General features: G+C 41.2%; 2 protein-coding genes across 3 annotated transcripts in view; one reads left to right on the top strand and one right to left on the bottom strand.

The window, feature by feature from the left end:
- Window positions 1-1,458: 1,458 nt before the first annotated feature.
- Window positions 1,459-2,568, top strand: ccr6b (chemokine (C-C motif) receptor 6b). Its single transcript, XM_085767106.1, has one exon. It carries the CDS (start codon window positions 1,459-1,461, stop codon window positions 2,542-2,544), a length of 1,086 nt encoding a protein of 361 aa, XP_085623232.1. The 3' UTR covers window positions 2,545-2,568.
- An 18,456-nt stretch (window positions 2,569-21,024) lies between these two features.
- Window positions 21,025-26,507, bottom strand: part of pxdn (peroxidasin) — a 71,255-nt gene continuing 65,772 nt past the window's right edge. For both annotated transcript variants that reach the window (XM_085766704.1, XM_085766702.1), the window contains 3 exons: window positions 26,359-26,491; window positions 24,798-24,911; window positions 21,025-23,851 (listed from right to left, as the gene is read on the bottom strand). In XM_085766704.1, coding sequence (XP_085622830.1) covers window positions 23,708-23,851; window positions 24,798-24,911; window positions 26,359-26,491 — 391 coding nt within the window. In that variant the 3' untranslated portion in view covers window positions 21,025-23,707. The remainder of the gene's footprint in view (window positions 23,852-24,797; window positions 24,912-26,358; window positions 26,492-26,507) is intronic.

Genomic DNA, 26,507 nt, shown 5'->3' on the forward strand with positions numbered 1-26,507 from the left:
CAAAATGTCAGATGTCCTCAAGCTGTCTTGCTGTCTAGATGCAATTTATTAACAGATTTTTGTTTCGATAACAGAATTTCTGACATTTTGACCATTTTTGAAATCTGCCTCTACAACAGCTGCCCGGACACTGACTCCCTGAGTCTATTTGAGAAGACACACACCATGTCTCACTTCCAGATAATTAGCTCAGTGAGTTAAGCGCTGGTTTGTGGTGCGAGGGGATGTGGGTTCAAGACTCAGCAAGGGTGATGATGATAATGACACATCAAAATGCCAGAATCCTCGTGGTGACATCACAGCAAGCCTCTAAATTAAAAAAAACAAAACAAATAGCTTGGACGGGACCATGGGTGAAAGCTCACAAAATTTTGCACAAAGGTCCAGTGTCATCTTCTTCTTTCTACTTCCAAGGAAATCATACTTCCCATGGGTGAAAACTCACCAAACCTTACAAAAATGTCCAACCCCATGCCAGATCCCATGTATTATCAGATTTTTGTTTAGATAACAGAATTTCTGACATTTTGACCATTTTCGAAATCTGCCTTGACAACAGCTGCCCGGGCATTGAGTCGATAAATGAAGCTACACAGCAGGTCTCACTACCAGCCAATTAGCTCAGTGAGTTAGGAGCTGGTTCTTGGTGTCAGAGATTGTGAGTTCGAGACCCAGCAAGGGTGATGATAATGATGATGATGATGACAGATCAAAATGTCAGATGTCCTCAACACGAAACACAAGACAATTGTCCTAATAGTGGCATCACAGCAAGCCTCTAAATTTAAAAATCCAAATAGCTTGGACTGGACCATGTGCTCCTAAAACCTTAGAGTCACAGTAGATGTTTAACAAATACATACATATCATTATTTTACCTCAAAAACTGATTTTTCTTTTTACTGTGGTTTCAAATCTGCCTGCACAACAGTGAATGGCTTACTCAATTTGTGAAGCCACTGTTCAACTGCCACTTGTCAATTAGCTCAGTGCGATGGACAACGGTCTTTGGTTCCCGAGGTTGTAGGTTCAATTCTCAACTGATGCAAATTGGACATTATAAGGTCAACTGTCTTGTCTTCCTATTCTCCTGTTTGTTGCTCAGAATTGCCTAAATATGCCCAAAAGTAGCCCGGACCCGGCCCATCGCTGCGCAGCAGCTATATTTTTTTTCAGTTCATTGATTTGTCAGTGTGTATCTTTTTTTTAATATACTTTATTGCAGGATTGCACAAGTCATTAGTTCATGTTCCAATACACATCTTTTTAGTCATTGGAGCATTCCTAAAAAAAAATATGCAATTTAAAGTGAAAAACATCAAAAGAAATAATAATAATAAAAAAGTTTATGGTAAAAGAAAAGAGAGAAAGAAAAAAAAGTGTGTATCTATTTATGAGTATATTACAGTGATGATCTGCTTGGTGTGAATATTCATCTTTTCTTCACCAGGTTAAAACATGGAAGTGACATCAGGGTATGATTACAACGACTCAGACGTCTTTGATGAAGACGAACTCTGCAACCTGGACCCTAACCCCAACGACGTCATCATCCAGACTTACATCCACGCTTTCATCTGTGCCTTCGGCCTGGTTGGCAACGGCCTTGTAATCGTCACCTATATATTCTACAAGAGAACCAAGACGATGACGGACGTCTACCTCTTCAACGTGGCCGTGGCAGACCTGATCTTTGTGGTGGCCCTGCCGTTCATCACATACAACGAGCAGTATGATTGGTTAATGGGCGACATGGCTTGCAAGATCCTGAGGTCAGCCTACAGCATCAACCTCTACAGCGGCATGCTCCTGCTTGCCTGCATTAGCGGCGACCGTTACATCGCCATAGTTCGGGCTAGGAGATCCTTCGGGACTCGTTCTCGTGCTCTGGTCTACAGCCGCCTCATCTGCTCGGGGGTTTGGGTGTTTGCTTTGGCGTTAACTCTGCCCACACTCATCTACACTGCTCGCTTTGAAGAGGTCGTCCTAGGCTCGGACGCCGTCTCTGTGATGTGCCAGATGTCTTTTAGCAGGAGTGAAACGGCCGGGCTGATTAAGGTGTTGGTCCCCAGCCTTCAAATGGCCGTCGGCTTCCTGCTGCCTCTGCTGGTGATGGGGTTCTGCTACTCCAGCATCATCGGCACCTTGCTGAGAGCTCAGAGCAGCCAGAGGCACAAGGCTGTCCGCGTGGTGTTCGCAGTCGTCGTGGTTTTCGTCGTATGTCACCTTCCCTACAATGTCGCCCTGCTCATACACACCAGGTCTCTGTTTACGTTGAGGGATTGTGCGGCTGAGAAGATTAAACTCCAAGTTCTGGCCATTTCCAGGTGCATAGCCTACCTGCACTGCTGTCTGAACCCCATCCTCTACGCCTTCGTCGGGGTGAAGTTCAGGAGCCACTTCAAGCAAATCATGTTGGACCTGTGGTGCTTCAGCAAAAAGTACATCTACTCTGCTCGCTCCTCACGTGGAACATCTGATATTTGCATCTCAAGCTTCAAGCCCTCAGATGGTTCCAACAACATGTCATCCTTCAGCGCATGATAATGCAGCTTTTAAAAAGGAAAGTTAACAATGATAATATTTCAGGGGCTCCTTCCACCAACTGTATGTCTGTGTCAACATCCACTGTGTAGGTGCCTGGTTTTAATGTTGTGGCTGATCTATGCATTCTCTGACTTAGTCATGCCATGAAGCTGTGGGAAATAACTGAATGATTCAGAGAGAGTTCTTAAAACAGGCCACAGATAAGCATCAATCAGCCACAACCATAAACTGTGACATCTGTTTCGATGTTGCACCCACATAATTTTCTCACACACAATGCAGCTCTGGCAGAAAACAACGTATAACGAGCAAAATATATTGTCAAAAATATTTTACATTTTAGATGAAACTGACATTTTTTTGTATAATGAAGTGGAATTAAAAAAAAAAATCTAAAAAGTTCAAAAAGCTGATCACACAGAGGGAGCATACAGCAGAGGTATAACTAATGACATTAGTGATTGATGATTCCATTTTATTCAAGAGTCCAGATAAAACATATAGCACATAGCATGTAATGTAAAGTATGTATGTAAAGAACTTCAATTAAAAAGAGCTGTAATTGATGTCATCCAAGTGTGGAAAAAGTAAATTTCATAGAATTCAAATTGTGTTGTATATATTAGCATTAAGCCTTATCATCTGAGGGTGGCAGTGTGTTGTAAGTTGGTAACCCTTTATAATAAGTAGTATTCAGCATTACTTAAGCAATACTGAATTCTTCATTTATAACGCATGAATACTTATTAGCATGTAGTTTATAACTACAGGTAGTGCTTATCAATGATGAGTAAAACATTTTTAACTGTGTTTATAAACTACATGCTAATGAGTATTCATGTGTTAATGATGAATTCAGTATTTAATGCTTAACTAATGCTTAATAGTGTTACCCATAAGTCAGGTACATAGCTACATAAAATCCAACCCACTATCACATAAAACATATTCTTTATTTAAAAATGTTTTTTTAAATAAAACAATAAAATTTAAATTACAAAACAAAGCAAAAAGTTTAATGTACAGTCATGTTTGTTCTTCTGTGTGGTCCCATTTTCTCGGCAAGTTATAGATTCAGGTTACACACACACACACACACACACACACACACACACACAGACACGTAATATATACTATATAATAAAGATATAGATATAACTGAAATGACTGATTTTGTTCTCTTGTATATTGACAGCATCCTGTTTTCTTGCATTCATGATGTTTGCTCCTTTTTTTATTTTTGTACAAGACAGCAAAATTCCTCATGTTGTTGATCTTGCTATGTTGTCACATAGAACCATACATTTTTAAAGTTTTGACATTTTGTATTGAATGTGATATACTGTAAGTAAAGCTGGTGACTACCAAATTGTCTGCATATGTGTTTATGTGTTGAAATGAATTTTCTTTAACCCAATTAATCAGAAAATTTATTTTAGTAATTTTCTGAGAATTATATGTTAGGAAATTTGAGTCTGATTACTGTAAGCGATAAAGTTAATAAGCAAAAAAGTTAAAGTATATAAAATCTTAATCATTTTATAAATCATGTAAAATGTATACTTTTTTAATCAAATAGTACATAAAATATTTAAATATAGCAAATATATTACATGAAATTGTAAAAAGATTCTAAAGTAGTAGACTAGTTCTAATTATCTTTTCATCATGATCAGTGCATATTTTACCAGAAAACATTAGATAACGATACTGAACTTCTTTGCGCTGATAAGACATCAGAGGAAGTGGCAGCACACTGTGACACACTGCAGCACACCAGGCCTTCCCCACCCAGTGTGTTCAGATGCTACGTCATAAATATGACACCCAAACACAAGGATCCAGATAAAACCAGCAAACTTCTGAGCTGGAAATTTTCAGTGGTTAATCTGGTTGAAAGTGTGATAAAAGAAAAAAAGTCACAAATGAAACAAAAGTCAAATTTGAGACAAGTATCTCAATTTGGAATAGGAGTGTGTGATAGTCTGACATTGCTTTTGTTCATTGTTCAGTTCTTAACTCCACAGCATCTGTGGACTTTCTGTTGTTTGTGGTTGGTTTGTAACTTTGGTGCTAAAACATCATAATGGACAGATGTCATGAAATCCAGAGGAGGGTGAACTGTAATAACTTCATCTGCTGTTAGTTCATCACACTGATAAAGGCATTGCTGTCAGTTTCAGCTGTATTTTGTGTTACAAGTTAGCATGTTACATGTTAACATTAGCATGCTAAGATGATGACAACACCAAAAACTATATCTGCTCTAAGCATGCTGGTGTTACCATTAGCTTTAACCTTCCTCTTGTGTTTGGTTTGACCAGTCTTTTAGGTTTTTAATGCATAAATGTAGACCTGCCACTTACCACTTAGCAGCAATCATGACTGTAGACCCATTTCCCAGATGCCTGACCTGGTTTATGTTTTCACCACAGTTCCCTTGCTTGTCGGATAATGACTCTTCAACTTTTAACAAAGCCTACATTAAGCTTTACAGAGGGAAGTCAATTTCACTTCAGGCAATATTAATTAAATTATACTTCTTGCTAGTCTACAACATCCCTCTGACCAGACATGATGATAACATCTGAGGCTTCAGGAGCTGGTGGAGGAGAGAGGCAGGGGTTGGAGGATATTCTACGAGCCCGTCTGCAGAGGCTTTGCAGGATGTTCACTCTGCAAAGTCCTTGGCCGACCAAGGCCTCAAGGAGAGGGCCATCCAATCTGCTAGTGAAACCAGAGAAAGCCCCAAGATGGCTGTGGATTAAGAGGGCTGATCCATGGGCAGCCACTGGGTCGCGCGTCACGGCCTGGGTGAGGGTGTCTGTTGTGAGACCCGAAACACCCTATGACCCCAGGAAACAACACTGATGATGTGGCCCAGTGCATCCAGGAGATGTTTCTTACAGAGTGGAATTAACCACAGTCCTCCTACTGAGGACTCCACTTCTAATAGGCTATAACATGCTGTAACAATAGTACAGATAGGCCTATAGGCAAGAACAAATCAGTCTCAGCTGTAGATGATGACCTGTATTCTGCAGGTCTGTCAGGTTTTCTTTACGTGGCATAATACGGATTTGAAAGATTTCAAAACCGCTGTTCTCATGCCCATAAATGTTTGTGTTTTAAGGTCATTTCCTGATCTCTAACAAATGCCACCACATCACCAGGGCCTACGTGCAGAAGCCATAAGCAGAAGACTGAAAGTGACAGGGGATGGTTTTATCTTCGGAGGCACAGCAGAAACAAACCCTCCAACCTGAACAACCACAGTCAAATACGTTCACACCCAATAAGAGAACGAAACCTGCAGAAAAAACATCCAGGTTTACTGAAGCACAGCATTCGATTCAACCATCACCTCACTTCTTCCTCATTACCACGAACCAGCTGACAGCATGCTTTACAGGCACACACACCTCTTCTGTGAAGCAACGGAAGAGGAGATCCATAGTGAAAAAGAATTCTGACTTTTTTCTCATAATTCTGACTTTAAACCCAGAACTTTTTTTTTAATTTTTTACAGTGGCCCTAATTCAGTGAAATAGGCCTATTGTTATTACAGTAGTAAGGGAAATGACCTAAATCTTCTTATGATGGCTCTATTTTATTATAATGATGATTACAGTAATAGTCAATTCAACAAAAGCAACTGAAACCTCTTAGATAAACCAAGTGTTCTAATAATTTTGGCCACCACAATATATATTTATATATGAATATATGGCAATTATACAAAATCAACTTTGTACAAGAAAAACATAATTTCATAAGAGAGATCCTCCACTGTGGTTTTTTTTGTTTTTTTGTTTGTCATTTTAAAGGTTTGAGAAAACTTTGAGATTTTTGAGTTGCATAAATTAAGCTGACAAATATGAGCTGTATTAGATAGTAGATGCTTGCGTTGCAAACATTGATAAAACAGCAGAAGAGGGCAGAAGCTTTGGATGAAAATAGCTCAGTTGATTGATTCCTAACAAATCACTGAAATGATTAGAGGAATGAGACAGTGTTTTGGGGATCTGGTGTAGTACAGACCTGGCTGTGCTTAAAGTAAATTCAACTTCCTTCTCTCAAACATCAATAATAACAGTTATAATTGAATGAAGTTTTTCTTTATTTTGAACATGTAAACAGTGTAAATAAACAAAAGCAAGAAAACTATGAAAGCAAGTAGATGCACTTTGCAGACTTTAGTTCACATGTCCGAAGGGAGTGAGCTGAAGTGAGAAACTTCTCTAGTCCCACCCCTCCTCCATCATCACAAATTAACCATCCAGCTTCCTGTGAGTGCTCTGCCATTACAGTAATTGATACTTCAACTATTACAAATATATCAGTTTTATTTACCAAATCCATACTCAATTAAAATGTATGTTTGGCCATTTTACTTCTAACAGCAGAGGTAAACCATAGAAGACCAAACAAAGACAAATAACAGTCTACACACGTAGACACACAGTAAACAGCTGATTTCTTTGTGAAAATCATATTTTTATCAATTCTCTTAAAGTGCTTCATGCATGGACGTCCTTTTAGCTCCTCATTCAAACTGCTGCACTGCTAAACTGGAAAGATAAACCCCACAAACGGAAATAAAAAATTTTGAAGGTTTTGTGCTGACAGCTGTAACACCCTGTAAGGTTTGTGATTAATCTAATGATCCAACCAGCTAACAGATAACAATGACACCTTTTTTTAAAATCAAGAACTGCAATGTGCAAAAAAATATGTGTGGTTAACCACGATTAAAAGATACACAAGGAGCTGGATGTGTGTGATCTCCTTTTTCTAAACGGAGCATAGCGTTGTGAAACCAAGATACCTTTGCGCAATCCACACAAGTTTGCACAGCTATCCTTTTGGAGTTATTGCATTGACTTCCATTCATTATGGACAGTCAAAGCCCATCCATAGCTTACCTATCCATGCCTAACTAGACCTCACCTTCACACCTGACAATTAACTCTAACCAGGAACTAAGTAACGCATCACTGCACCAGACTTTGTTCCTCATCTAACAAAGGTAACTACGATGCATTTACACACACAAAGGTCACAAAGATGTATTTACATTCACAAACATTCTGACATAAATTCTAGATGCATCATAATTTCCGTCACGGTTAAATTCCATTGGTTCCTTGCATATCCTCAAATTGTATTGCTGATTTTAAATCCTGAAGCTGTTTCTTGAGACGCATGTCACTAACATGGTGTTACTGACACGTGGCTCAACACTCCATTGCTTGTGAATTGTTATAAGATAAGATAAGATAATCCTTTATTTGTCCCACAATAGGATAATTTACAATTACAGGTGAATCAAACCAAGCACTCAGTTTATTTCACTGCAAAATGCAATGACTTATGATTTCATCTGTGAGTCACAGAGTCACATAGATGGTGACATTAAAAAAAACTTAGTGTAAAGAACATCTTAGAAAATGATACTTTAAGCCAGCTGGCCACACAGATTCACTGTATGAATCCAGAGTAGACATATTACAATCATTCAATTGACATATTTCAGAAGCCAGATGTGTGAACTGGCAGTCAGATATATCTTGGCACACTCTGGACACATCTGGGCACAGGAGTAGGTTTGACCAGGGCTTCAGATAAAACACCTTTAGCTGTTGCTGTGGTTACCTCACCCACACACCTGTTTCTTGATTCATTTTGGAGTTCCCACTTCAGCTCGTGTTTTTTTTTTTTTTTTGGGCTTCATTTTGTCACACACACCTACACAGATTCATAGCAGCCACGCAAATGAGGCAGATAAATGTAGAAACAGTGGTCATGCCAACACCAGCACTTCCGCTTCTTATTTAGGTCTGTGGTGTCAGTAACACCATGTCTGTGGTTATGATACTTGCCCACTGGGTGTCAGCAGAGAGTTGACTGAGGACCCACCACCTGACCTCCTTTATGAGCCATAACTTGCCTCTTCAGCTGTTTCTGATTTGCTCACTGGCACTGATAATATAGACAAGAATTAGAAGTCTGAATCAACCAATGTATGGTTCCTGTGTGTCTCTCCCCTCTGATTCTTACAGGACACTGCAGAGCTCAAACTCAGTTTTGCATAATGTATCAATTAAAATGCCAGGATACATGACGAAATACTGCAGGAGCACGTCTAAGTAATATCAATAGTGGTTCTGTTATTTTAATGTTTAAGTATGTCATACCAGAGATACCAGAGTCCTGGCACACTGATTGAACGCAACCATACTAATGTTTGACAAGCATGATGCACAAACTGAGTAAAATGCAAAAACGATTTTGTAGATTAGGCTGTTACATTATTATTTCTATTTCTATCTGCTTTAGGTGGACTTCCTGCCCCTACACAAAGCAATATGCAGTGTGCTTTTTACTCCATGTCATCTTAAAATGACATTTAAAGTTCTTGTGGTCAGAATATCTGATAGTTGTGTAATAATAAAGGAACACTCAGGTAACAAAAGTCATGTTCACATTCACTTCATTCTCTTAGTGGTACTAAAGTATAGAATTACAGTCTGCCTCACATTTTGACGCTGAGAGATCATACTGAACATTCATATTTCTCAGACAGATAAACTGCGTTCTGTGCTGATTTGAACCACTCACCTCTGGTCAGGAGTTATGACATTAGGTGATATATAGCTATCCATTTATCCTCAGAGAGATGACAGCTTGTAAAAGATCACTTTACTGTGCTCTCCCTCTAAGCCCCAGGCTCATTCCAGCCCTCTCTTGGTTTCACATGTTAAGGACATGCAATAACAAGGCCGCACTGGGTGCCATCTTTGGCGCCAAATTGACCATGAGGGCTTCTCCTGTGGGGATAAATGACTGGATCCTTGGCGCCTTTCTCTGGGTATTTTGGAACAACACTTCAGTATTTTTATCTAAACATCTGGTGCTCAATACTTTTACCACAATAAACTCCCATGAATCATCACTGCTGTGAGGTCTCACTATAGCCAGAGAAGACTTTGGGTCACTGTGCCACCAGAGGACCTCAGGAGCTGAAATGTCCCATGTTTCATTTATATTTATAGTGTTTTATTTTCATGGGTTTGAAATACAATCACAATAAAAGGCCAGGAATAATATGCATGGAAAAAAGCAGTAAAACCAAGTATGATATCTATATTTTTAATTTATACATATTATAAGCAACATTATAATAATATATTTGAATCTTTTCCTAATGAAATGTTGTGTGCAAATTATCAAGCACTGGGAATGATCTCTGGTACTGGTGGAGTAAAGGCAGTGGGGGAGCGCAAAACAAAATCCCCATCAAGTTTTAACATGGTCAGCCCTTATATGCAGAGACTACAGTGTCTTTGTGCGGGACGCTTGACTCAGGAGAAGATCAACACCAAATGTGCGTTTATTCATCTGTCTGTGTGATTCAATTAGTGTTGTGGTACTTTTGGTCTCGAAGGTTTCAGTCTTGTCTCGGAATCAACAACATTGTCTTGTCTCAGTCTCAGTCGAGCTGGACTTTTTCTCAAGACCAGTCAAGACCACAGCTGCAGTGACATCTTTTTTCTTCATTCGTTCTTTTTCTACTGCAAATGTCACTCACTCTCTTTGGTTTGTGTAATGTCATACAATAACTTTAAGATAACAAAAATTGTTCTACTAAAGTGTGTAACCATCTGAAAAACTTGGTTGCACCAGAGTCAGCAGTAGGAGGAGACTTCAGCAGTAATGGTCTTCAAAATGGTCTTGCATTGGTTTGCTCTCAGTTCCCCCTTGGTCTCGACTCGTTCTCAACCCCCTCAAAGTCTTGGTCTTGTCCTTTGGTCTTGGTATGTTTTGGTCTTGGTCTTGACTTGGCCTCAGGTTATAAGTGGTCTTGACCACAACAATAGTTTCAATTGTACTTTACAGTCTAACAGTGGTGGCATGTCCTGAATGAGGAAAACATTAGAAGAGAGAGCTTTTCTCTTCTGCTTGACCAGGAGATACTTTTCTTTAAAGGTGTACAGAAAAGAAAATTGAATTTAAGCCCACTCTGGGTCATAAAATTAGTGTAATAACTCATCTATCAGACGATGTAGGCCAAACTTTGTGCAAAATTCTATTTTTGAGTGAATCCAGCATGAAAGTGTGTATTTTTTTTTTTCGCATTGGATAATGCAGGCACACGGATTATACGTCAGCCTGTACACGATTCATCAGCCACTGATATTGGATCCGTAATCCGTCATTCAAACGTCTGAGACACGCACACACACGGAGCTCAGGCTCGTTCGTTTTCCTTACTCAGGTAAACTCGTGTTGCAGCTCGTGACAACTCGGCGCGACAAACAGGACAAACGGCCATTTCTGTACACCTTTAAGGGTTATGTTTTTTAGGTTGGGCCTACATGCCTTAATATACTCGACTGTTCAGCACACACAAGTGTATTGAGTGACTGAACACCTCAGTGATTGAGTATTTCATGGACTGTTAATGGGAAAGTCAATGGGATGGGAGCTACATCGGTGTAGTCTGAGGGCTCTTGCTACATGATGTGACACTTAATAAATCACATCACATTTTAATTGGAAATGAGGCGAAAAGATCAATGACCTGTAAAACTTGGATAGGACTATAATTGGCTGTGTGTGTTGGTTGTCTCCTGCAGACAGTTAGACACTTCATTTATCCATTCTGTCTGTTCGCACAGCGTGACCCTCCAAGCCTGGACAAGTTACTGAAAACAAAATTAGGTACAAATCCTGTAAATTCTCCCAGTGGTCTTTTTTTTCCCATAGTGGACATTCAGGGATTAAGCTGCAGCTATCAGCCTTCATTTTTATTTCCACAACATCTTGACAGCATGAGGTGACAGCAATATCATGCTTCAAAGAAGTTTAAAGGGATAGTGCAAGCTATTTTTAGAACGGCGGAGCAGAGCCGTGAGCTGCTCAGAGCTACGCTTCGGAGGCTAATGGGATTTCTTGGTTTCCCTCTCATCAAATACACAATCCAATATAACACCAAAAGCTCTCGTGAGATATGAGATATACGGAACGTTACCAGACAGAGTTGTTTTCGAGGTAAATTCATGCAAAACTGCTGATGCGTGTTCCCGTCGGGGGAAGTTTTCCGGCAAGAAGTCTCCTCGAAAAATATAGACACATAATAGGTGTTGTTTGATTGTTGTAAGACAATTTGTACATCCTCACAGCTCCGCTGGTAGACAGTGACAGACAGTGAAGCTGTGTCCCAATTCAGGGTTGCATCCTTTGGAGGTCGCAGCCTACTCAGTCTGCGAAGGCAACGGATTGGAGGTGGCTTTTTTTACACTTCCAACCGCTCCTCAGCTCCTTGAATTGGTTTATGTGGCCAGCAGAGTCCTGCTCAGCCTCAACGTTCCTATAGCTGTAGCATGCTAGGTGGCTAATATCTTGGGATATAGGAGCCCAGGCCACTGAGGATAGGTAGTGTGTCCTCCAAGAACAGGCAAGCGAAGGCCCGATTTGGCAGAGGAGCCTTCATATTGGAACAGTCATGACACTCTGGGCCTTCAAATGCGTCCTCCAGAGGATGCAGCCCCTGAGATGGTGAAAGACAGAGACAGTAAAGAGGAAACTGAGCAGGCTAGCTAAAAATTCTTTTGCACACAATGGAAATAGATGAAACATGCTAACAGCGAGGAATGCAATGGAAATGGGGATAACGTCAGTGAATTATCTAACTGTTACAGTGCTGGAGGACTGCTGCTGACTGTTTAAAGAAACCAGTCAAGGTAAGAAATATAGAGGTTTAGAAATATCTCATGGAGATCTTGGAGCTTTGCATCAGCTGTGTCCTATCGCTGAGGAATCAAATGTGGTGCGGACTGCAATTAGTTTCAGATCGTTGATGGTCATTTTCCCTTGTTTTGTATCGCTGTAAACAAGTTGTGTCCTCAGATATGCTGTGGAAACCTGTAGGCGTAGTGGACTGAGTGTGTCTGACTGTCCGGCTGTTTGATCGGACAGATGTGAGACTCTCCTGATGAATGTTATTGCAGTCACTTCCCCTTTAACTGTCCACTAAAGTGTTCATAAACTCTAGTCTAAACCATCATTGGCAGTGTGTTCATGTTTTAATGAGCCTGTTGCAAGGACACAACATTGTGTAACACAGCTGAGCTGACAACACACTGACAACTCAGCAACAATGGTGACTCAGTGAGCTCATACAGGTTTGAAGATTCTGTTTTGATGATTAATTCATACATGTATTGTATCTGTGAGTGACACCTTGATGTGAGAAACAGCTCTAACTTCAAAACATGGATGTAATAAAAGAATACAGGATTTATAATACTGAATTAATCTTTGGAGCTGATCATATCTGGAGCAGGTTAATATCCTTTGCCTTCATGTTCTGCACCTGTGTCTCATTTACCTCCGTCTATTTGTCTGGTTTTGTTCCTGTTGTGTTGTTGCCTTTACCAGAGTTTGGGTTTCCAGACTCTTTGCTTTCCGGCCTATTCTGGTACTCATCAGTTCTGTCCTCATCCCTCTGTAGGCCTGTGCTCCTTCAATTAAACTACCTTACCTAACCCTAGCTACAGGGCTGAAGATGCAACTTCAGGAAAATATGAAAAACCAGGGGAAAAAAACAAAACAAAACACAAATTTATCGGACAAAAACTTGTCAATGACCCAAACTGCTCATGATGACAAAGTCAAAACACTTTACAACTATTTTAGATTCCTTTACTATGACTGAAATTTAGCTCAGTTTCCTCCCATTTGTTTCAACACACTGAGTGGATGCACCTGTGGTAAAATTAGCAAATTAGACACATACATGTCAACTAAAGGTTTCACAGCTGACAAGGTACAGTAGTTGAGAGCCAACACCGAGCATTGTGTTGTGGCTGAATCTATCTATCTATCTATCTATCTATGAACACATTTAATATCCCATCACCACACCTGGGTCACACAACAACATTGTTTTATCTGTTATTAAAACGCAACGGTGTCTTGAGCCACATTAGAGCATCCACAGCATTATGTAGAGTTGGATCCAGCCCAATCAGCTGCCACCTGGTATAAAACGGAAGCATATAGCAGTTGTGATATATTTAATTTTATATCTTCAATATCACAACAGAATGGAGTTTCCCTTTGTTCAGTGCCTGCAATCAATCCTATACTGCTGACAGAGTTTGGCTCAGAGCTGGAGCGCTGGCTCGTCCTCCCTCAGAGGTATGTCATATCAATGGAATTCCCCCTGATAAAAAACCTTTGTGTATTTGTTTTGATATATCTGTGTAACCAAAGCATCCCAGTCTCTCTGGGTGGTTTTCGTCATTTAAAGCACTTTCCTTACACCTCAATCTAAAAATTTTCCCCTAACCTCTGGGAATAAACACCCAGCCAAGTTATTTTATCACGTCCAAAATATCTTACATTTAGGAGGATAGAGAGCTTTTGTGGACAGATAGTTCTTTCTGGCATCACAGTGGGTGCGAATGTGCCTGTGGGCTTGTAGACCTACATTCCACCACTGTGTCAGGTTAGCCCCCCCACCCCCATTAGCTAGCCCATTTCAGGTCAAGAGAAGAGCTGATTAGGGGTCCTGCCAGTGAGGGGATTATCACGCTGGGTCAGACTGTACCCCGCTGGTGTCTAAAGAGGAATGCAGGCAAATCAACCAGAGAGCCTATCAGTCAGTCGGTCACGCACAGTCATCCAGCCAGTCATCTGCCAGTGAGGCGCTTAGCCAGTCCTCACATGAGATTGGCTTGGCTTCCTGTCAAGAACAATTACTTATTAGGTTCTGTATGTTCTTCCTAACTCACACACACACAGACACACACATAATTCAACCTCATTATATCTACGCTGGATGTCAGTGAAGATAACTTACCTCCTCTGACCTGTTAACCTGTTATGTCTATATTTCAGTGACAGGATATATTCTGTTTTGGTAATTACAGCTAAGAGACCCTGGAAAGGAGTTTGGTATTTTCATATGGAGGAGAGAGTCCCCCCCAGGGGGAGAGGGGTCAAATGTAGCACTCTATTTGGTGCTGAGTTACAGCCGTAAATCAAATTAGTGTAACTGAAACGCCAGAGGTTGGACACAACAAAAGCTGAGAATGACATCAGGGAGTGAGGAACGCAACCGCGGAAGTGCTCAACTACCAAAAGCAGCAACACCTTCATGTGGATACATCCACTCTCACACACACAGTCACACACAAAGTGTTAATGACGTAATCTGTCTGGCCAAAGTCCTCTGTCAAAAAAGCTGTAACTTTCCTTAATGAATACCACAGAATGAGAGGTGCTGTGTTGTTTCATTTACACCCACACACAACAACAACAGTTGATGATGAATGCAAGGACATTTGCACAACATCTTGCAAGCAGATCTTGTGGTAGTACATAGTGAAGTCCTCCAAGCAAGTTAAGTCTTAGATGGTGGTAAAGAACTGTCCATGAGGCTGAGGTACAACACTGACCACATTACTGACCTAATTCCAATGTTCACACCCATCACTGCCCCCTCTGAGGCGATATGAACTAAATATCTGAATGGACAAGGTTTTGAGGGCTCAACATGTTTGTGGAGAACCACACAGTCTGAGCCTCTGATGCACCCTCAGTATTGTGTCTTTGATTAACAGTTAATAGGACCCGAATACTTACTTTTTCATGATACGATATGATATGAGTAAAATGTGTGATGACACTGTTCAAAATTGAGTTTATGATATGACTTGCTATAAATAAGAAAATATTCAGGTGTGCATATTAATCATACATTTCCTGTCTTCCTGCTTTATAGGCACCCTTCCAATAGTTATCTTCAAACCCTGAATAGCCTTTGCCAACTGAAAAAAAAAATTGAGCATACTTTTATCGAACAAATTGCATACGCTTTGGCATGAAACAGCATTTAAACCATCATTTAAGGTCAAAAGGTTAAAGAACTCAGACCTTGGTTTTTCTGTATTATAGTACTTTTTTAAAATTGTTCTACAGTAGTTGTATACATCTCTCTCTTTGGCAAGCACTGAACTTTGAACTGACCACAGACAGAAAAGTTATTATAAATGGAAAATTCAGCCAATGGGATTTGTCTTATGTCAAGCTTCATGTTCCATTTCCTTTCCTTGGAATAATTAGATATTTGATATTGAGCAACCTCTTGTAACTAGATAAGACACACAACAGACTTAACAGTATGATGTGGACAATACACTGTATTAGATGAGGTAACAGTCACATTAACACACTGTGCTCATATGTGTCTCTGTGTCCACAAGGAATGTGTAAACTGCAGAGGAACCTCCTGAGGGGGCACTTACAACAAATGAGGCTGATAAGTTTTCTTCCAGGTCTGATGAGAACTTTTCCACAGAACATACATACATTTTCTTGTCAGTGACTCTTACAAAACTTCAGTCAATCATCAATAGAGTCAACCTACTGTAGAACAGTTACAACTGACTGCTAATTAAATATTTTGAATACCGGATACAAGATGTGTGTTATCATGGATGGATGTTGCCAATACCTAAGAGAAGGATTAGGACAAGTATAGCCATGCCCTCCCATACACTATTATTAAACTCTGCAGGTCTACCCATGCCTGGAGCCCATGCAGTTTGTTTATAGAATGAGAGTGCTCATCTCAAGTAGCCTACATTTATTATCATGTTTCCCCTCCTTTGTTTAACCTTCAGAAATCCACACTTGCAGGATTTTGATACCTCAGATCTTAATATGTTTGACTTAATTTAGCAACAAACATATTTGTCATAAAAACTTGAGCCATACCTCAAATATCATTGTCAAATGTGGCAATAAACAATCAAACAAAGCAATAAAAACTATCACCAGAGCCCTATGTCACATGGAACACTGTAATACCCAACAAACATTCAAACATAGGAAAAATTGAGACACAGATTTGAGAAAAGGTCAACCTAAAACCACAATCACAATAGCACAGTTATCAACCACAACTTGTGCCTCTAAGGCAGCGGACAAAGACTTTTAGGTAAAGACTCTACTTCGGGTGTTCTGTTCATCTACTTTCAGAAACATCTTCAACCAAATATACTGCAGTGATCTTATCAAGTTTTATCGCCAGACCTTACCCTGTGCCAGAGACATGGGGTTAACAGATGTAAACAAACCCAGGAGGAGTCCGGCCTCCACACTAACTTTTTTCTATAGGACCACAGTGGCCCCCTTACTTAAAATTTTAGGAGCGCAAGCAGAAAATGTAATGACAGATCCCAGAGTCTTTGAGTCGCTCCTTTCACATTTCATCAGTGTTAAAAATAAAACAGCAAATTTACTGGTTACACATGTACAATAGCCTGAAATGTCTCTGGTAGCTCTTGCTAGCTTCATTAGTCCTGGTAATGGTGATGGTCAAACTGTCTGGAGAATTTCAAATTTAACCTGAAAAGGTCATCTTGAAAACTGAGTTTCAATGATTCTAGCAACCTACTTTTTTCCATTCAGTCTCTCTCACTGAAATATTCTCCAATACCCGGTAGATGCCAGGAAGTTATTCCGCCCATAACTTATATGCATACATATGATTAGCTAAGACACCTGTTAATATCAAATTCATGTCCACAGTTACTTGAATTACATAGGCCTTTGTATCCACCGCTGAAGGCCCTGCCTGTCAGGAAGTGTCACTGATCCAATCAATCAGAGGGCAAATTGTCATTGGTCCACTTCCCCGTTCCGTTATATTAACCCATTGTTTTCCAAGACATGTTTATAACAATATTTAGAAATAAATGTTATTATTTCAGTCGGTAAAAACAAACCAACTAATGAATAAACAAAATAATTTATTAGGAGTACAAAAAGTCTTTCAATATCTTTTCTTAGGCCTTCACTGGCATGCAAACATTTGGGCACCCCTGGTCAAAATTTCTGTTAATGTGAACAGTTCTAAGCAAGGGGATTCCCTAGAGGATACTGTACATAATGTATATATCTATCTAGCATTAACGAACACAGTCAGAAGACAGACGGCAACATGAACTTTTATTTGTAGTCAGTTTTTCTGGCCACTCATTGAGAATTGAGTCAAATTCAATCCATTGACTTTGTTCAGGTCCTCTTGTAGCACAGCCAGGATAAACCTCACACTGAAGCTCCACTGCTGAGGTATAAAGAAGGAAGTATAATCTGAGGGTGGTATTGTCAATTTGTGATATATCAAAGAAACATAACGTGACTTGATTCCACTTTGAGCAGCATATTAATAGCCGATGTTAATACGCCGGTGGACGACATCCTTTGTGATTCCAAGCAGGTCACCTTTCTAAGCTGTTGTAATGTAACTGCCAGTGCAAACACCTGCACTGTAAACTCAGTGGGCTTGTGTGTCAGAGCCAAAAACACTAGCGGGAAGCCATCTCATGACATTTCCCACCCACTGGGGGTGACAAGCCATTGCTGCGGTCCTTTGAGTCCCAGGATGCAAAACCTATTTTCCCTCAGCGGGACACCACTTCTCTCCCTTTCATCCGCCTCGCTCTGGAAATGAGAATGACGTTCCATTAGCGAGGGGAAAGAATTCCCCACCTTGGCGAGTGAGGGGTGCAATGCAGAGAGCCAATTGCCTAAATGAAATTCCAGTATGTGATGAGTGGGAAGTGAGAGGCTTGCTGAGTAGCTGGGGCTTATGCAGCTGCAAGGCTAGCGTCCTGTCCAAACCCCCAAAAAACCCACAATCCTCTGCCTCTTTCCTGTAGACTGCTGTATAATTTGATGAGATTCAGATCTGTAAGGAGTCTCAGCTGAATAGCAGATTTTGTGAGCTTGTAGATGGCTTGCTGAATGGTATTTGTGTGTCTGCCTGCATCTAGTTCCAGACACCTACAGCATTTTTGTACTTACATAATCAGATAGTCCGTCTCTCTCCAGAGTCAGCCTGGACGTTTGGCTGCCGGTGAAGGAAAGGGAGACTCTGCAGCAGATATGGGAAAACAACGCAGAGGAAGTGCGTATATGTGTGTGTGTGTCGGTGTGTATTCATGTTTGATCTCCCAGGAATAGCCCTATTACTCTGAGTAAGGTAGGTCTCTTGTTGTCAGAGTGATAATGTCTTTTCCTGCCTGGCTAGAAGATGAAGGCTCTTTTATCTGTGCAGCCACTGGAAACCTCATTTCCTGGTCCAGTTTTGTTTCCAGAGCCTCAGTCCACTCACAGCCCCGGCTGCCAGCACCGGCTCTACAGGGAGAAGTATAGCGGACCGAGGCAGGAACGTGGAAGGAGGACAGAAAAGTAGGAAGATGAAGGGTGGAGATATGTGAGAGCAGAGATGAATGGGGAAAACTCGTGTCAAGTTTTTGTCTCTGTTAAGTATTGATCAGAACAAGACACATTCCAGGGCGCAGACAATTTCACCACATCTATGCAGAGAGTGGGCTGAGGGTTTGTGTGCCAGACAGCACATGAGAATAAAAGTCTGAGGCAGGCATAACATCACAGGGTTAATGTTCCCAGGCTTCTCCGATGGCTGATATTACTCACATTGCAAACATTACTCCCCAGACACTTCACAGCTGCTTTTTGTTTGTCTACATTTGCTTTTGAGGGAGTGTTGTCTCACAAGTCAAAACCTGGCACCAAACCGCACTAAAGCAGAACAGCACCGATGCTGTCTCTGATCGGATGCTTGCGTCAGTGGACTCAAATGTGGCACACTGTGTGGACAGAGAATACAGCAGACAAGAGCCTTTCTCCTTCCTGGCTCAGTGGCTATAAGGAGTGTCCTTCTGAACCATCTAAAAATCACCTCTATCAATATACATCTCATCATATGGACTGTAGCTGCAGCAAGCACAGACACAGGAACTGCAGTCTTTTAAAACAGCCTGAAGCGCAAACATACTGTATATCGCACTATAACTGCTGCGTAATAATTAGACATCTCTGCCAGCTCATTGCTTTCTATCTTTTTTGTATGTTTGCACACAACCTACATAAAGTTAATCCTGAAACGAGCTGCACTTCTTGTGTAACAATTTTCAGTTCCAAACTCACTGCAGGTCTTGCACAGAGAGGAATCAGTGTAATTTACACTCCTTTACTTGCTACTGCTGCCTCTTAATTCCTCTGCTTTCCCACATTTAGTTTCAATACATGTATCTAATTCTGCAGAACAGTAAAGCAGAGTCGAAGACAGCTTCTAATGATACAAACACACTTTGGCTATCACAGCACAGCTGAGGCTGATGGGAAAATCCCTTGTTTGGCAGATATTTAAACGGGACATATTATGGAAATATCACTTTTTGAAGGTTCTTTAACTTTTGTGATCCCGTAATCTTTCCTCAAGTGCCACCAACTTCATCCTGACGTTTATAGGATGGATTGCCATGAAATATTTAGTGGTAGTGGTCCTCCTCCAGTGTCAAAGTTTTAAAGGGGACATATTATGGAAATATCACGTTTTGAAGGCTCTTTAACATATATTTGGGTGTTTGTCTTGCCTTCCTGTCCCCAAAATGTGAGAATTGACAAAAATAATATGTAATTTTCAGGCTCCCTAGGTTGAAATCCATGTGGTTTTGTGAGCTGTTCCCTCAGTTCTCTTCCAATTATGTAATTGATTTTCAAATTTGCTTAACACCACCCCTACCTGGTACCAGTAGAAGGGGTGGGACAAGAAGTGGTTCATTAGGATTTAAAGGGACAGGCACTGAAACCATCCGTTGTGAACAGGGCTGTTTGGAGAGGATGAAAAGAGCTGTGATGTTTGATCCTTGGGGGATTTTGACCAAAGAATGTCACAGACATGTCTTTAAGACACCTGGGAACTATTTTAATTTGTGGAAAAGGGGCAGAATATGTCTCCTTTAAGTTTCCAACCTGCTGGTGAAGAGAAGGTTACGTGTCCCTCAAAGTTATTAGTATCATGAGTGAAGCATGGATGTTTGTAGCATATTCCATGACAACCCACTGGTTATCCAACACTTTTCACTCAAAGCTCCAATTGTCGACCTCACTGTGGTGACAGAGGGAAAGTCAGAGGATCACCACAGTCACAGGATTCCTCTGTCTGTGCAAAACCTTTGCTATAAAAAGTCAGGAGATCATGGAGAAAGTAAATAGCATTTATCCTTTGGGGACCATGAACGCCTCTCTAGAAAACCATATGGCAATCCATCCTACAGTTGAGGTATTTCAGTCCAGAGTGTTGTACTGAAGCGATGAACTCAACAACAGACTAACTGGAGGACTAGTCGTACCACCCAACAGCTCATATGCCACTAACATGTCTTTAAATCTTCAGAAATAAGTGCATAGTGCTGGATTACTTCAGACTTCACAGAGGTCCCATGTTAATGACAAGCACAGTAAAAACACAGCTGATTTATGATTTCAGATGTGATCAAATCAGAATGTTTGTTTCACGATAAACAAAACCACAATCCAATGTGTAGCTGAGCGGAGAGCTGAAAAACAACAAGCACCAACATGTACGACTGTAATTCAAATGTGGCTTATTTATTATTACTGTTGAGAGGCATACATTACAGTGCAAACCATTCTTTGGCAAACGTACAATACAATACAAATGTCATGACAGGTACTACTATATCCACATTGACCACTGGTTAAGGGACAGTGTAGGTAAAGCATGTTCAGTCTTGCAGAGCAGTGCATTCCATTGACACTTGGGAGTTTAAAGGGAAATGAAAAGGGAGTGAACCATGATGAAAACAACAATGAACTCATACAACAGATATATAGATAAAGAGCGGTAACAATGAGAGCTCACAGTGCTTTGGCAACTGAACCTGGGGCCAAAATGCATTTAGCCTGTTACTGAGACAGAAAGAGACACACACACTCACTCATTCACAGAGTTTATGAAATTACACCAAAATACTAAATTCAGTAAAACACGAGCACATCTGAGAACATGATGTTGCGGGTGTTGTTGTCGGAGAAACCACAGTCAGAATGCAGTGGAGAGAAAAATACAATAAACCGTAAAACACACAGTCTGATGTACAAACCTGTCCAGTATATTCAAACATGTGATATGATACCAATTTACCAGTGCGACCGCCAGCCCCGTAATCCACCTGGAATCCTGAATGGAACATTCCAGAGAGTATTATTTCTGTTTAGTGACAGATGCTTGCTCAGGACGTTACCACATAAAGAAAACAATGGAAAGGAACACTGCAGCTGCAGCCGCTTCGACACAATTAGGAGCAAAGCAAAACAGGAAAACAAAAACGTGACGTTATGTTACACTAAGTGAGCCAGTGCATGGGGTACAGTGAGCGGTGTCGGTCTATGTACAGTACTTGCGGAGGACCAGCTGACGGGAGTCAGTGGAGTGAATCTGTCTCACAGCAACACAGCGAAGAATTGTTTTGATTGACATTGTATCCCAATCATCAGCGCCCCTCCCCCAACATCACCCTTGCTTCCCCCCTCTCATATGGCTTCCATTACAATGGAATGAAGGTCAGAGGGCCAGAGAAAGCCTGCACACCACATATGCTCTGCCTGGAATGACGTCACCCCCGCCCCCCTCAGCGCTCCGAGTCTTCAACACGGCAAAGAAACACGAACAGGCTCGAGTGAGTAGACGGCGCTCGCAGGTGGAAACATCCCAAAAAAAAAAAAAAAAAAACTCAAAACGCACGAGCACAAGCCTGAAGAGAGAAAAGTGGACGCTCGACAGAAGGAATGTATGCAAGCGTGTCCTTGTGTAAACGGGCGCCGACAGAGCAGGACCACGAAGGCAGAAAGAACAGTCAACAGTCATGGTAGCAGTCCTTCAATTGTCTGTAGTCTGTGGACTAAAGATGAATAAACATGAATAAAAAAAACCCAAAAAACAACTATGAGCAGGTCAGAAGGAGAATACTGCTGCGGTAGAGTTCGCAGTACCAAAGGCTAAATCCTGACCTCGTTACAACATTCATACATAATTTCATAGATAGAACATGTGCTATTTATGTAATATTAGAAGTTACTAAATCATTTTTTTTCATACATTTGGCTTTAGAAGACTGAGCAAAAAAAAAAAAAAAAAAAATACTGGGACAAAGTTCACAACATTACAGTGGTAAAAATGGAGGATCTTTCACTGCTTTCTGAAAGCAAAATGACACTTGGAAAGAAGCACGACAGTGCAACGAGAGCTGGATCGAGTGTCCTGCAACGGGGAGCAGCGCGCGGCTCCACCTCACTCAAGTTCAGGACAGGCCAGCAGTGACGATACATACGTTTACTAAAGAGGCGTCCAAGGAGAGAGGAGCAGTAATCAGTAGACATGTCTTTTGCATTACAAACATTTTTGTAGGGCTTCACATTATCTTCATATGCAAGCATTTTTATACAAAAGAGGGAAGAGGAAAATACATATTCATAACATGATATAAAAGCACCGTGGATTAAAAGATGAAGTAACTCTATTCATAATGTCTTTTAGTTTGAATAAAACAAACCTCTTAATTGTGACGTATCATTAAGAGGCATATACTGAGTGTATATAGGTTGCTTTGTATACAAAACACAATACTGAAGATTTGTATTTAGTGATTAAATCATTAATAAAAAAAGGGGGGAAATAGCACCAGTTTTCGGCATCTCTAACCTGAGAAAATTTTGTGATACATCGTAACGGCTGCCGCCTTTGAATCTACTTCCCTTTCCCGCTTGTCGACGGCAACTGGCCCCTGCGTTTTGTCAACAAGTGTTAGTCACAGGAGAGCAAACACAGTGGCTGTTTGTTACACTTCAGAGGCCTCAGTGGACTCCAAGCGAGGAGGAGAGATTTGTCCGTCTTGTTTACAATCCACCCATTCATCCATGCATCCACCCATCGGTTCAGAAATAAATCCATTTAGTGATCGCTGGCTCGTAGCCAGAGGATTTCAAACTGAGCCTCAGGCTGCTGGTCCTGGAGGGGGGCAAGAGGCCAAAAAAGAGGGAAAAAAAAACAAAACAAAAAAAAACAACCCCTCCACTGATCAAAGAAAAAGAATACAAAGTGAAACAAAACAAAAACTGAGGCTATTGGGTCTATCGAGGCTATTCGGTGGCCGCGGGTTAGCTCACCTTCGAAAGTCTCATCCTCTCTGGATGTCTGTGTGTGTATGTGACTCAGACACTAGAATGTGTTTTATCAGGGGGGTCCTGAGGGTTAGTCGTGGTGGGTGTCCGCTCCTTGCCGCTTGTCAACATCTGGCTTGTCCAGGCACACGGGGCAACAGGCGCCTTTTAACTTGACGGGCCGTTTGCACTTGGCCGGTGGACAAGACTCCACAAAGCAGGTCACCTGGGCATCCTGGGGAGGTAGAGGGGGGGTGGGGAGAGCAAAAGGTCAGTTACCTTATTAGATTAGATTAGATGAAATGTTCATGATCGCTGTAAAGGAAGCGGGGTCAACTGCGGCGAAGACACGGGGAAGGAGCAGCAGTATAACAGCCTATTGTCTTGGAATGACTGGTGCACAGATAAAAAACGTGTTGAAGAATGATTTCAGTGTGTGTGCTCCGAGTTCAGCAGCTACTTTGTTTACAGTGTGTCGTGCTTTTGTTGGGCACGGAGCAGCAACTGAAACGTTTTGCTCACGACAAGGTGATGGACGACAGGGCTGAGCAGAACAATGAGGCGCTTTGTTCCACAGCAACAACATGATGTGTTGAACCAAACTGTTCTTTTCCCAGACAGGCTTTCTCGCTGCGCTTCCGCCTGCCAAATTTAATTATTACAAAAAAAAAAAAAAAAAAAATCCTCCAATTACAGGGAAGCGAGGAAAGTGGAAGGAGATAGTTTTGGGGGAAGCCAAAGGAGCGAGAGAGAAAGAAAAAAAAAGAGAGGAACTGACAGGTGTGTTATCTGATGTGGTGAGCAAAATAAACTGTGTCACGGAGGGCCGGGGGGAGGATGTGAGGCAGCCAGGTTTGGCACGAGTGCTGCCATCACCTGTGCCAGCAGTTGGCATCAAGGAAGTGTCAAAGATAAAGAATGAAAGGCAGAGAAGTGGCCGGTGCACACAAACACACTGTGGGGAGATGGGCACTGCCAAGAGCCGCTGGAGGAGCTGAAACAGTTGTAGGAGTGCCAGACAGAGGGAAAGTGGGGCAGACCGCTCACACAGACCTGGTCCCGATGGACCCGTCTGTCCTCCATACACCCAGACTTTGACGCCACCAGAGGAGAGGAAGCGCTGCGTGCAATGTAAAGCGTTTGCATACTGTAGCCTATACATGCATCTGTTTGGAACTCACTCTGCATTCACATATGGAGCAGGAGTCCTTTTTCCACCGCTCTCCGTCTGTGCGCTCACGTCCCTCACTATCAGTGCAGTCAGTTTTCTTCAGACGGGCTTCAAGTCTTTTAATCTGAAAACAAACAAAGAAACAGACGTGGAGTCAGAGGAGCGCTTGTTTCTGATTACATCAATACAGCTACAGACACAAACACAAACACATATACAAGGGCGTTATAAAATGACGGCGTTACTAATGGCACTATTTTTCTCAGTAACAAGAAATCAAAAAGTTACCTTTTCCCTCGTTCTAACGCGGTTAGCTTTACTGACAATAAAATGCGCTGTTACTTGATTAAAGAAGTCCCATCACAAAATAATACACTTGTTAAAGTGTACATTATATACACATTTTTTTCCAGTCCCTCAACTAGTCGGAAAAAAGCTGTTTGTCTGGAACTAACCAATTCACTCAGTATTCCTCCACACAGGCAGATGCGGAGCCTGCCTGTGTGGAGGAATACTGAGTGAGTTGGTTAGTTCCAGACAAACAGGAGGTTAGAGGTTAGGGGGGCGAGTCCAAGTAATTTGACATATTTGAGCATTTTTATTAAAAAGTAACACAATAGTTACTTTTCCTGGTAATTAGTTACTTTTAAAATGTAGTAACTCAGTTACTTTTGTTTTATGAAATGACAAAAGACAAAGACATTTTTTGTGATCTTTAACTGCCACGGACTTCAGACAGACTTTACAACGGGGAGTGCTCTGCTTTTACGATTTACAGTTTTTAACATCGTCCTAATTTAATAATCCGATTAGGATCTAAAACAGATTAATCAAACAGGCCTACTAGTAACTATAACCAATTACTTTTTAAAAGTAACGTGCCCAACACTGTACATGAGAATATCCATACTGTTTGAATCTGCTATCTATAATATAAACTACACATGATTCTCTTCACATCTTCAACTCTCTAAAAACACTGGACTCTTCATACTTGAACCATCCTGCACCTCACAGACTGTAGCTGACCAGAGTGCAGGGTCAGGATGCTGGGCCCCATCCAGAGGAATTAAGTGTACCGCTGACATGTTAATGAGAAATGTATGGGACTGGGCCCGAGCCTGTGTGTTAGCCTACAGCACTGTTTCTCTTACAGAGATAGCAGATGTGCACGCAGCATGTGAGAGAGGCAGGACGTGTCTAAACTCAGAGGACTGTTTTAAATTTACTGGGAGAAGCAGAGGGATGCTCAGCTGCACATGTCTCTGAGCTTTAGACCAGGACTTGACTGAACTATTCAACACAATTCACCCCTTTTTAATAGTAAAGAGGTAAATTACCTCCACTCTATCAGGATTATACCTCATACACAACAACACCTGCATAAACCACCTCAGAGAAGCAAATTATCATCGTAGCAATCTGATCTGATCCAGTGTTGCACATAACACCTGTCATAGAAGATCTGATCTGACCACATCAGATGCTTCTCACATGTATCATTAAAAAAAAACATGACAATTACTATTCCATTCCTGATTGTGTGTGTGTGTGTGGTTACAGGTGCATACCTGCTTTCGTAAACTTGTAATTGTCTTCTGCATGTCCGTGACAAAGTCCTGGAAGTCGGTGACTGAGGGTTCAGTGCTTTTTTTAGGAGTCTGAGTGACATTTACAGGACGTTGTACAACCTCCTCCACTGGGCTGCAAATGTACAGAT

Source organism: Trachurus japonicus, chromosome 22 (genome assembly GCF_045865225.1).
Source record: "Trachurus japonicus isolate A0001 chromosome 22, Traja_1.0".
Lineage (NCBI taxonomy): Eukaryota > Metazoa > Chordata > Actinopteri > Carangiformes > Carangidae > Trachurus > Trachurus japonicus.

Excerpts from the sequence above, each read along its gene's own strand:
- ccr6b (XM_085767106.1), top strand. The coding sequence starts at position 1,459 with ATGGAAGTGACATCAGGGTATGATTACAACGACTCAGACGTCTTTGAT.